A 12,938-nucleotide genomic window follows, 5' to 3' on the forward strand; every position below is an offset into this window, starting at 1 on the left:
GCAAAGACAATAACACGAAAAAAACAAGAAAAACAAAACAAAACAACAACAACAACATCGAAAAACAAAACCCAGTGGTATCAAATATTTCTTTCCATTTTTTATTAATGTCAATTCAAGGACAAAGAATAATATCTTTATATCACTAATAACAAAAAATTGCAAGGATAAATATACTTGAACAAAAAAAATTAACAAGCGGGTCATTGTATTATGAAATCTATCTCCACAATTAGAAAGCACAATTAGAAAAACAAAAGAAAAAAATACCAACAATTTATTGCACTTTACATTTACAAAACATTAGCGTTTCATGCATTTCTCATAGAATCAAATAACAGGCGTTGCATTATAGTGAATGTGGGGTCCCGATAGCTCAGTCAGTAGAACAATCGCTTCACACCCAAACGGACCGAGATCGAGCCCTGGTGCAGTCGAGGTTTGTTTCTGACCCCTCTGTCCACTTATCAGTAAATGGGTGGCTGAGTCTGTTAGATTTGGCAGAAAGTACTTTACGATAGACAAGCGTGCTATCCAAAGGATAGCAAGCAATTGCTATTGTCCGTTTTACGTTATAGAAACCGGGATAAACTCCGGCTCCATGAGATAATGGCTCTGAAGAACTACTGTTTTGATAGTGAAATTCCCATGGACGGGGGTGGTGAAATGTCTAAAACCATCGCCATTGTGTTCGTTATGATTGGATGGGATTGGATGTTGTACCCCAAATCATTCTTACTGACGCTCTGTGCGACTATGTGGTCTTGTGGTATCACAGTCGCTTTCGGATCGGAAAGTCCTGAGTTCGAGTCCCGCTTTGAAAAGTCCTCGGAAAAGGCTCTTTTCTCAACTTCTCTCACCGTATTCAGGTTTCAAATGAGTAACCTGGCAGTTAACAGTGTAGTATTTCCTAACAGGCGTCTTGTTTCTTCCTAAATGTTTAGTATTGTTGTTGTCTAGGTACCCCTTGTAAAGCGCTTTGAGCACGTTTAGTGGATATTGCGCTATATAAACGCTCAGCAATATTCATAAATAGACACATGACGTCATCGATTATCAATCATAATATTATTCTATAGATATGATCTTGTTAACGCACACTGTGTTTATGGGTCATTTTTTATTAACTCTGATATGACCTAAATGTGTCGCAAGCTCCTTAAAACCCTTAAACACACCCCAAAAAAAAAAAATTAAGAAAAATAAATAAATAAATAAATAAAAACTATTATGGGTCAAACTCAAACAATATGAATTATTCAGACTTTACGTAAAATTTAAAGACACCTTTAATAATTATTTCAAAGAGAAATTTTCAAAAGATAACGAGCTTCATAATTTAAAACATATTCGTCCAACCTACTTTTTTTTTTTAATGTCTAAATTCTGTTCTTATAGAAATGAAATGAATAAAGCGTAGATGGAAGATGCGTGTGCTCAATGCTACGAGTCAACGCAATGTTGTGGTAGACTAACCATTTCGTTTTGAATGGAACCTTGTCTTTCGTTGGAACTAGAAAGATCCAGGTACCAATTTACAATGAATATTGTCCTCCATCAGGAATTCAGAGCAGTATTTTCATATATGCTAAACCATATTGCCGTCAACACTGATCTAAAATAAATATCGCATTAATTGCAAAATCTCTAAAGTAAATAACTGTGAAATTTATGTTTTTGTTTATTCATCTTAACAACACCACCACCACATTGTCTCATTCATCTGTAGTGTTTCAATTATCCTGTTTTGTTGATAAAGGAGAAACGTCCATCTACTCTTTTTTCGTAAACTAAATTGAAGCTTGCATTCAAGTTTACATTGTTATTTATTTCTTCGCGCTTCGAGCAGCAACGCGTACATCTCCAAAGTAGAATACAATATCGTTAAATTCATTCATAAGCTCTAGAATTCGTCTTTGTATAGACGAAGAAAATGTTGCTGCTTGAAGCTTGAAGAATAAATAACAATATTAAATGAAATGAAAGCATCAGTTTATTAAACAAAGACAGATTATGTGGACTTTTCGGGTTTCTCCTTTATCAATATAACCAAGTAGTTAACTACACCATTCTCACATCTCTCATTCAATGTTTCATTCATCGTGTTTTGTAGATAAAGGGGAAACTCAAAACGTCCACATTATCCTGTCTTCATAAAAATAAAAAGTGAAGCTTCCATTTAACTTAGTATTATTACTTAGAGTTGATTTGATGTTTTAGGTAGTCAAATTTAGATTTCTGTCTTGTTCATTGAATTAGGGACTAACACCAATTCCAGAATGGGTCCTTCTGTGTGCCAGGAGTGTCGTTGTGTGGGCAAAACAGCGTCCACATATATCACATTTGTAGGATCTCTCCCCTGAAAACAAAAATATAGATATTCAGTCATTAAGTTTTTGTAATAAAAATAAATGATTCCCCTGTTTTTTTCACGCAAGAGATTGGTGGTGACCTATGGTTTCGTTAGCTTGGAGATGAAATGTTTCATCTCGTTGACTTTAAACTAAACTAAACTATAGCTTTTATATCCACTAAATGTGCTCAAAGAGCTTTACAAAGGGTAATATCCTGACCAACAGTAATACATAACAATTAGAACGAGACATACCGCCTGTTAGGCGATATTAATTTTTTTTTTTCACGACAGAGACAACGCTAATGACGGCCAAGTACTCATTTTGTACTTGAGGGCAGTGAGAGAATGTGAGTAAAGAGTCCAGAGACTCAACTATATCGCCGAGCGAGGCTCGAACCCAGGACCTTCCGATCCGCAAGCGAGACTAATCTGACTCTATTGGTTTATGTATTTTGAGAAAGCAAATTATACCAATGTTTACGTAAAATTACAGATCCAGTTAATTGACAGGGACAACAAGTTTGGATATTATTTCTTTCTTTTCTCTCCAATAATTTCCCTCCCCCGCTGGTCTCTCTCTCTCTCTCTCTCTCTCTCTCTCTCTCTCTCTCTCTCTCTCTCTCTCTATCTATCTTCTATCTTCTATCTATCTATCTATCTATCTATCTATCTATCTATCTATCTATCTATCTATCTTCTTCTTCTTCTTCATCTTCTTCTTCTTCTAAAATGCATACAAAAGTGGAAATTGATCTCAATTTTCTTATCCCTTTTCGCGACTTATATCTTGACTTAATGTTTTTAATTCCCCTCTTCTTGCCAAACTATGGGTGCAGATATGTAAATTTTAAAAGTTAAATTAATTGCTTGGAAAAGAAAATACAATTAAATATGGTATTAAAAACAACAAATTAAGAAGGAATAATCTATAATGTGAAATTGAATGTAAGCTTCAATTTAATATACGAAAACAGATAAAATGAACGTTTCGGGTTTCCCCTTTATCAACAAAACAGGATGAATGAAACATTGTAGACGAATGAGATAATGTGGTAGTAAGATTCATCTTAACAACACCATTACCACATTACCTCATTCGTCTGTAGTGTTTCATTCATCCTGTTTGGTGGATACAGGGAAAAACCCAAAACGTCCATTTTATCTGCTTTCTTATATCAAATTGAAGCTTACATTCAATTTCACATGTTATTTATTGATTCGAGCTTCGAGCAACACAATTTACATTACAAATCATCAAGGTAAAGACGCGAGAGATTACCTATTAACGGGCCTTTAACGTTGTACGTACCATTGATGTCTGTTTTGTGGTGGTATGAAGTCTTGCTGGGACATACAGCACATCCAAACTGTCTGAAGGAATTGTGGGTCCGAATGTGAGTGTTCAGGTTGGAAGCTCTGGGGATTTGACAGAAAGAAAAAAAAGATTCGAACAATTGAGCTTTTATATAGAGCAATATCCCCTAAACGTGCTCAAAGCGCTTTACAAGGGGTCCCTGGCCAATAGCAACATTTAACATGTAGGACAGGACATGACATCTTTTTAGGCGACATTACAATTTTTTTTTAAAGACAACGCTGTTAACGGCCAGGTACTCATTTTACACCTGAGTACGGTGAGAGAATGTGAGTAAAGAGCCTTCTCCAAGGACTCAACTATGCGCCGAGCGAGGCTCGAACTCAGGACCTTCCGATCCGGAAGCGAGTGTCATAGAACTAGACCAAATAGCCGAACAGAATCATTACAGATTATTGGACTCAGAATTCTGGAGTGTAAAATAAAAGCTATCACAGGCAAAAATCCAAGATTTAATCCACAAACACAAAAAAAAAACCCATTTTCATTCCATCATTCGTGAATATTTTGGTTAGAGATTTCATTGGAGGGAAAGGAGAGGGGGGGGGGGGGTTGGGGGCTTGAGATAGTATGCAGATGACGTCACTCGGGCCTTTGTTTTTGTTTTTGCCATCCGCGTTTGTGAGTTGTTCTCACTAAACTGTATTAACCAGACTATAAAAGTTCATGGTTACAAAGAGTTTGTGTGTGAGTCCGTTATACTTCCGGATGGCAATGTTGTGAACTCCTTGGCCAAGCGCATTCTATCTATAGTCAAAACATATTATGAAGGGAGCCGGAATGAAATAGACAGAGTAGCCTTTGTAATTATCTCAGAAAGCTCTGCTGAAAAAAATAATGTTTTGAAGTTTGCCCAATTCAGATCTTCCATCAAAAATGAAAGTAAGAATAGAAAATATTGATACATTGCGTTTAGGTAAAATACTCATAACATTCGCAAAACTATGTGTGTACCATTGAGCGTTTATAGTATGATTGATATAATTTAGTGAGTACTAATCATTAAAATAGCTGGCTTAAAACAGAAACAAAGAGCTGAGTGACGTTACCTCCCTTCCTTCTATAGATAATTCGAAGATGACGTCACTCAAGTCTTTGTTATTGTTTTTTGCCATCTGCGTTTATGAGTAATGCTCACTGAACGGTATTAACCTGACTATAAACGTTCATGGATACACACAGTTTTGTGTGTTAGTCCGTTATACTTCCGGATGGCAATGTTATGAGCTTCTTAGCCAAGGGCATACTATCTATACCTCGATTCCTGCAAATTATCTTTTGTGGTCTCTTGTATTATCTTACCTTCATATTCACCCATATGACAATAAATAACTATCGTTATTGTCTGTATGTAACGTTTTCACGTCTCACCTGTTGAAGGCCTTCCCACATACGTGACACACGTATGGTTTGTGTGTTGTGTGTGTTAATCTATGACGTGTTAGGTTGCCTGGTTGTCTAAAGGCTCGGCCACATATCTCGCATTTGAACGGCTTGTCTCCTGTGTGGATCCGCTGTAAAAAAGTGAAATACTTTGTAGTAAAAAGTTGTTATAGAAAGAACATGCAATGCAATTTGTATAAGCAATGGTGATAATAAGATTTAAAAACAAATGGATAAACTATGCTATGGCAGCTTGGCTATGTTTTGTAATGTAACCAGAGGTGTGTTCCAAAGCTTTTCAGTAGCCGATCGACAACCGTGGTGCTCGCTCGGCGCCAAAGGTATCATGAATCATTTCCCGAAGTGAGAGTCACAGCGTAGCCATCGTTAACTTATAGTTAAGTTATGGCCTGACACTGACCAAAAAATGACGTCAAAATGCCAGTTTTTGGCCACAAAAGAAAACAAATCGTGAGTTGTATTCAATAGTTCAACCAATGAAATAACTTGTTTCCTTGAGCTCTACTAACGAGAACTCACTAGACGCTACACAAACCTAAAAAATGACTTCAAACTGCCAGTCCTAAAGGGTTCCAGTGTCAGGCTGAAGCCATCGCGAAGTTATAGCCTGACACTGAAACCCAAACAGACTGGAATTTTGACGTCATTATTTGGTTTTTGCACCACCTAGTGAGTTATCGTTAGTAGTGCTCATGGAAACAAGTGGTCCCATTGGTTGAACTATTGAATGCAACTCACGATTTGTTTTCTTTTGTGGCCAAAGACTGGCATTTTGACGTCATTTTTTGGTCAGTGTCAGACTATAACTTAACGATGGCTACGGTCAGGCTATATGTTTACGATGGCTACGGTCACAGACGGTTCCAACTTAAAGTGACGTCACTCGTATGTGTTTCAGTACCCATGGAAAGTGTTTATAGTTTATGGAATGTCTTGTCATGTGTAGCGCGAGCGAGCGCCATTGCGGGTCGACAGGCTAGCGGATGAAAGTGCAACTCGCATCTCGCAACTAAGCCAGCTTTTTGTCTCGCTTTGCACAATGTAAGAATTTGCCTCAAAATGTAGTTTCCCCGCAATGTGTAAATATGGAACAATTCGCTTTGCCCTATTTTGTTTGCTAAGCTGCACTGCGGCTGACGCCTCGTTAGTCTCAGTTCTTCCTTGATAAATTATTTTCACTTTGGGATATAAAAGGGAGTTTTATTTTATTTTCATTCAATTTATGAGAACAACATAACAACAACATCAACTACAACTAATACCTCACCGTACTCATGTGTAAAAGGTCCGAGATCCCAAGTTTGATAGTTTTTGCCAAGATGAGAGTCATTAAATCAATCGATATTTGAAGGACGAGTTTTCTGGCCAAACATTTTTTTTTAATGTGGGTTTCCAGAATACGGCAGATAATTGGTTAAATAAAGTAGGAAAGCTGCTTCCTCCATATCAATGCACTATTTATTATTCACTTGAAAGACAAAAAAAAAAAAAAAAAAAAAAAAATCACACTGTTGCATTATGTAGTTTTACAAAATCACCGTGCGTTTAGCTCTTTGCGGTGATTTATTCATTCCTCACTGACCTTATGAGTGACCAAATGTTACTCCTAGTTGTTAATATTAACCTTATGAGTGACCATGGGTGGTAGTAGTAGTAGTAGTAGTAGTAGTAGTAGTAGTAGTAGTAGTAGTAGTAGTAGTAGTAGTAGAAGTAGTAGTAGTAGTAGTAGTAGTAGTAGTAGTAGTAGTAGTAGTAGTAGTAGTAGTAGTAGTAGTAGAAGTACTAGTAGTAGTAGTAGTAGTAGAAGTACTAGTAGTAGTAGTAGTAGTAGTAGTAGTAGTAGTAGTAGTAGTAGTAGTAGTAGTAGTAGTAGTAATAGTAGTAGTAGTAGTAGTAGTAGTAGTAGTAGTAGTAGTAGTAGTAGTAGTCACTCATGGTTGTTAATACTAACATTTTTGTTTACCAAAGTGTTTCTAATGGTTGTTAATACTAACCTTATGAGTGACCAAAGTGTTACTTCTAGAGAACGCTTTCTGACATACGTCACACTTGTACTTCTTCACTGGTGGGGGTTTGTCGGTGGACGATATGCCCATGCCCAGACCCCCGAGACCAAGAAATTGAGATGTGAAGAATGAGCTAGTTAGAAGAAAATAATAGAAGTTCTATAACAGAAAACACAATAAATAAGTAGTTAGATTAAAAGATGTATATGTAATAAATATATATTTTTTTAATAGTAGTATGGTAGTCCTAGTAGTATAGTAGTAGTAGTAGTATTAGTATTATTAGTAGAAGTATTAGTATTACTATTATTGTTATTATTATTATTATTATTATTATTAGTAGTAGTAGTAGTAGTAGTAGTAGTAGTAGTAGTAGTAGTAGTAGTAGTAGTAGTAGTAGTAGTAGTAGCAGCAGTAGTAGTAGTAGTAGTAGTAGTAGTAGTAGTAGTAGTAGTAGTAGTAGTAGTGGTGGTGGTAGTAATTGTAGTAGTAGTAGTAGTAGTAGTAGTAGTAGTAGTAGTAGTAGTAGTAGTAGTAGTAGTAGTAGTAGAGTAGAAGTAGTAAGTAGTAGTAGTAGTAGTAGTAGTAGTAGTAGTAGTAGTAGTAGTAGTAGTAGTAGTAGTAGTAGTAGTAGTAGTAGTTGCAGTCGTTGTAGTAGTAGTAGTAGTAGTAGTAGTAGTAGAAGTGGTAGTAATAATGGTGGTTGTTTTGGCTATGGTGGTTGTAGAGTTCTATACCTGGTTCCGGGGACTGTCGTGCCGGCAATAGACGCCCTAATAGAAGCATGGGCATCTGTAAACCTTGATGCTTGATGGGACGGGGAGGTGGCGAGACTCGGGAATAGTTTATTGTAGATGTGATTTGGGGTGAACTGGGATCCCGCTGGTGTCAACTGGAAGCAAAAATTAACAAACAAAACTGGAATTGTAGCAATACATAAAGCGACTATAGGGTTGTTTTATTTTTTTTTAAATTTTAATCTTAATTTTTCAAATGAATAAATTTGAGATGCTATATGGCGCATTTTCATTAATTCGCTATGGGTATTGCGTTTCGCAACGATTATTTATCCCCATTTTGGGTTAAAAGAAACATTTCCATTTTATATAGTAGAATTACACACAGGCGTCCGTCCTATCGTGCTCGTTGAAACAAGGGCAAGTCAACTGGAAAAACACTCGCGTCGTAGCCAAGAAGACAATTTTAGGGCCAGAATCCTATAACTCAAACAATTACCGTGCTCAACATTGCTTCCTTTTGTTACATGACAGATCAGCGTATGGCTGAGCCATCGCCAACTAGAGACGTTTTAGGTGTATATACATATATACAATCGGCAAATGCAATTATTTTCTATTGGGTACACACTAGAATAGTTGAAAAACTATGGAGCAGGCATCGGTGTAGGGTAAAGATCTGAACAAGTGGGTATGACAAGGTGCCAGACAAAGCAAGAAAGTAAAATGCAACAAAAAAGACCATCCCAAATAATCAGTCTTACTCGACTGGGATCGAACTTCAAACCTCCTGATTACTCGTCACACGTGCAAGTAACCGCTGTGGTTTAATGGTAGCACGTCTGGCCGGTGATAAGGACGTTTGAGTTTCGGTCCCCAGTCTCCAGACGGCTTTTCTTTCCTTCTTGCATTTTTTTTCTTGCTTTGCCTGGCACCGTTTCAAGCACAAGATCTTTATATTACTATCTGCAATGTCTAGTCGATCCGTCGACAGCTCTCAGATTATGACAGGTAAAATTTGAACACGCAATCCGTTAAAAAAAAAAAAAAGAAATCATTTAATTTTCCTAACTTGAAAAATAGTCATAACTCTTTAAAAGTCCGTTTAAAGAAGGAACAAAAACATACCCCAAAAATTACAGGATTTTGTCACTGACTTCAATGACTTTTGAAGCATCAGGAACTGGTTATATTAGTAGTAGTTAGCCTCGAAGTCCGAATGACACTTTCTGAGAGTTGTGTGATTCAGTAATGGTCGATAAGTATAGATAGTTCGAAGTTGACGTCACTCGGGTCTTTGTAATTGTTTTTTTTTTTTTTTGCCATCCTCGTTTATGAGTAATTCTCACTAAACTGTATTAACCAGACTATAAACATTCAAGGTTACACAACGTTTTGTGTGTTGGTCCGTTATATTTCAGGATGGCAATGTTGTGAGCTTCTTAGCCAAGCGTATACTATCTATAGCTGCTCTCTCCATCCATGTTGTTAATTGTTTCCATTGGTCACGGTCCTGGGCCAGAGGTTTGAGGCTGTCAAGATCTTATATAGTTATGTATTTTTTTAATTGGATAAAATATGCATAGCAAATCTGTTCGTTATACAGCTGGGTTTCCTAGTTCGCAAACTTATGTTTACAATTAATGTCTAAACCCGTCTATATTATTGTGTATAACTATGATTTAGAAAACAGTCGTGATTAATCTTCACTGCTCAAGAATACATTCGAATATTCATTTCATCCAAGCAAGTAATAAGCAAAAATGAATATAACAGTGTTGAAAAAGAACAAAATACAAAACATGGAACGTTTCGAGCCCAAATCCCTATTTCAGCCAACAACAAAAACAATGGGACCATAAATACATTATTTATAAAACCCAGATCGACGGCAGAGAAACAGTCAGCACGTGAATAAATGATTTTTCATAAATTTATATGTTTCAAATTCAACATACCTGCGATTGCAATAATGGCGGTGGGGGGCTAGGGTGGCTTGACCTCAGGGGCAACGAACCCAGAGTCACGGGCAAATGATGATGTGGATGATGGGAATTCCGATGTAGCTGTTGCTGCTGATGTTGCTGATGTTGTTGCTGTTGCTGAAGTTGGTTTTGAAGATGGGTGAGCTGAGACTTCCCTGAAGTGTCCTGGTACCCGTGGTATGCTGGATACAGGGACATTGGGTGAGGGAAGGAGAGGTGGGGAGAAACCCCAGCATAGATCGGAGCTGATTGTGGGTGTCTTGTTGTTACCAGTTCTTGGTGTTGCTCATCGTTGCTTATTATGTTGTCTTTATTTTCTTCTGGAATGTAAAGTTCTGAAATATTTCTATGTCTTTTGAATCTCTTGTCTCTTCTGTAAACGTTTCGCCATTCTCTATGTCGTGTCTGTATCTGATCGCGAGATAGATGATGGTTTCCAGTAATTACGTTTTTGTTGTTATCTCGTGTGGTATCTTTAACATCATCGTCATCGTCATCATCGTTGCTTGCAATGTTTATATCATTGTCATCATTTTCATCATCTTCAACTTCATCTTCATCTCCGTCAACATCAATCTTTTTATCAATTATTTTAATATTTTCAGTTATTTTCATTTTTCTTACAGGATCATTACGTTCAATATGGTTATAATCGTCGTCAATGACATCATCATCGTCATCATCGTTATTATTATTATCGTCATTCTCGTCAATTGGACTGTTGATACAATGATGATTTTTGTTGTATCCGATGTCGAATTCTTTGCCATTGTGATTATCACTTGAAGAACTATCTAGCTCTTGCTGGGAAATCATGTCTGAATCTGTTGTTGACTTCGTTGGTTTTGCTGGACTGAGGTCAGTTTGGAAATGACTAGTTGACTTTGATCTAGCTGAAGCCTGGAGAGTTCTGGTCAGGTTTTGCAGATATGTTGTGAAGGGAATATTGGGATCAACGAGAATAGGAGCCGTTGAGTGTCTGCGTTTCCGTGAGAGGAAGTTGATATCCACAGTGTCTTCTTTGTTGTATACAGGTAGAGTTGACATAAACGGATGTGATGGAGGTGAAGATGAAAGCGTTTGGACGTGGTGATGATGGATGGGATGAGGAGCTGAAGGAGGGGAATGAGGAGTCAGAGGAAGGCGTGTAGAGGAAGAATGTTTTTGGATAATGCTATCTTCTCTTTCAATGAATTTGGATGACGTCGTGGCTAAAGGCACGCTTGTTGTCGGAAATGAAATGGGAAACAGAGATGAGGGCTGCATGGAATAGAGTCGAAATGGCATTGTAGATGTGGTTGATAATGATGTCGATGATAATGACGATAAAGGTGACAATAGCGATAAAGGTTCTGACGATGTTGGTGATGAAGATGCTTGTTTTTCGTACGAAGGTGATTGGTTGTAATTGTGGTAAGGTGGGAACGATTTAGACAATTCTTGAGATGAGATTGTTTGAGCTGCAGTTGAAAAGTTGTCGTTCACGGCGTGGGTGGAATAATCATCTAGCTTTGGAAATTTGAAACGTGTCTCTGAGTTTTCCCAATTTCTCTTGGAACAGAGAATGTTTTGGTTGTTGTTTTTCTCAGATGGTGTTGGAGTCTCTGGCTCAGATTCAACAAGGGAGTTGTTCAAGTTGCTTAATGATGAGATGTCTGGTTGTCTTTGAAGTGTTGGGGAATTGGAATGTGATGACTCCTCGACTTTGGCATTTATAGAAGTATAATCTGTAGCAATTGGTTTTGGTGTAACGTTTAACAAATTTTCATTCGTGTTTGGAATTTTACTCATCGTGTGATTTCGATTCCGTTCGTATAGAGCTAGGTGTTTACTTAAAACTGGAGTGTTGCCAAGTTTGTCGAGATTTTCATCATATCCAATCGTCTGGTCAGGATTGTTGAATTTCGTTTCGTTTCTCGTCGTCGGTTGTTGTAGTTGCCATTTTAAAAGAGTCATTGTTTCCATGGAAATATCGACTTTGTCGGTGTTTATTTTTTCGGCATAGGAAGTCGACTGTGTTGATGTTACTAATGGTTCTTGTTGCTGCAGCAGCTGTTGATGCTGGTGATGCTGTGGTGTTGGTATAGGACGATTGAATGAGTTTTGATTTGTTATTCTGTGGCGTTGTGATTCTGTACTCGGTAATCTGATGAAGGAACTGCCTCTAAGGAAACAGATGGGACATAGTCGTTTTCCAAAGTGTACATGATTTACGCTGTGTCAAACAGACAAATGCTATACCTGTTTTTTGATGGAAAAATAAAGAAAATTAAATTTTTAAAATGTTCACAGCTTGTACGCTGTCTTGTTGTACCATAATTTTCTGACACAAAATTATAACAACAATAACTGACTATCTACACTCATTCTAAAAAGTAATTAGCGCACTATTTTATGTATTAGAAGGAATAAAATGTATTTTCAAAAATTATCGTTTTCATAATTTATCGTGTCTGATAGACATTTGTTATGCACCCCCCCCCCCCCCCCTAAAATATTTTTAAAAACACACAATCTTATCAAACCAAAAATTTAAAAAAAAACCCAAACAAACAAAAGAACAAACAAAAAAACAAGAATAAAAAGTAAACACAAAATAACCCTAACAAAACAGCAAAATACAAATGAGGTTTTAAAGTAGAAATTAGACGAAGAGCCGAAGCTGCTAATCATAAGACCTTTGACGCGGAAGGCATCAAATTCAATTAAAATAAAATAAAACAAAATGAAAATAAAATTCCCTTTATTCATACTGTAGGGGAATTTTTTCTCTAGGGTCTATTCCAAGGGAATACTGGAAAAACCCAGGCTTCAGTCGCAGTGCAGCGCAACAAATTGAGCGAGTTATGTCCACACAACACAGCGGCGGGTGATCGACCTCAGTACCTTTCGGGTACAAAGCAAAGACCGCTGAGCCACGCAGACTCCGATATGATAACATCATAATTAACTCACTCAACCCTAACATCAACTATCGGGTTACTTTTACTCCATGACTATTTATTGCATTTTTATAGGACAAATTATAGGTGTAGTATCAAAGCTAATATTCTTACTTTTTACATGGTAGTTGAA

At 37.1% G+C, this 12,938-nt stretch overlaps 1 protein-coding gene across 1 annotated transcript; it reads right to left on the bottom strand.

Moving 5' to 3' along the window:
• Nucleotides 1–8: 8 nt before the first annotated feature.
• On the bottom strand, nucleotides 9–12,098 carry LOC144956868 (uncharacterized; the record flags this gene model as incomplete). Its single annotated transcript, XM_078887651.1, is given in 6 exon segments — nucleotides 9–2,359; nucleotides 3,666–3,772; nucleotides 5,103–5,245; nucleotides 7,130–7,274; nucleotides 7,879–8,033; nucleotides 9,837–12,098. Coding segments are annotated over 6 exon segments (2,646 nt in total). The 3' UTR covers nucleotides 9–2,255.
• Nucleotides 12,099–12,938: the final 840 nt, after the last annotated feature.

Source organism: Berghia stephanieae, chromosome 11 (genome assembly GCF_034508935.2).
Source record: "Berghia stephanieae isolate SIO BIC M18660-M18661 chromosome 11, UCSD_Bste_1.3, whole genome shotgun sequence".
NCBI lineage: Eukaryota > Metazoa > Mollusca > Gastropoda > Nudibranchia > Aeolidiidae > Berghia > Berghia stephanieae.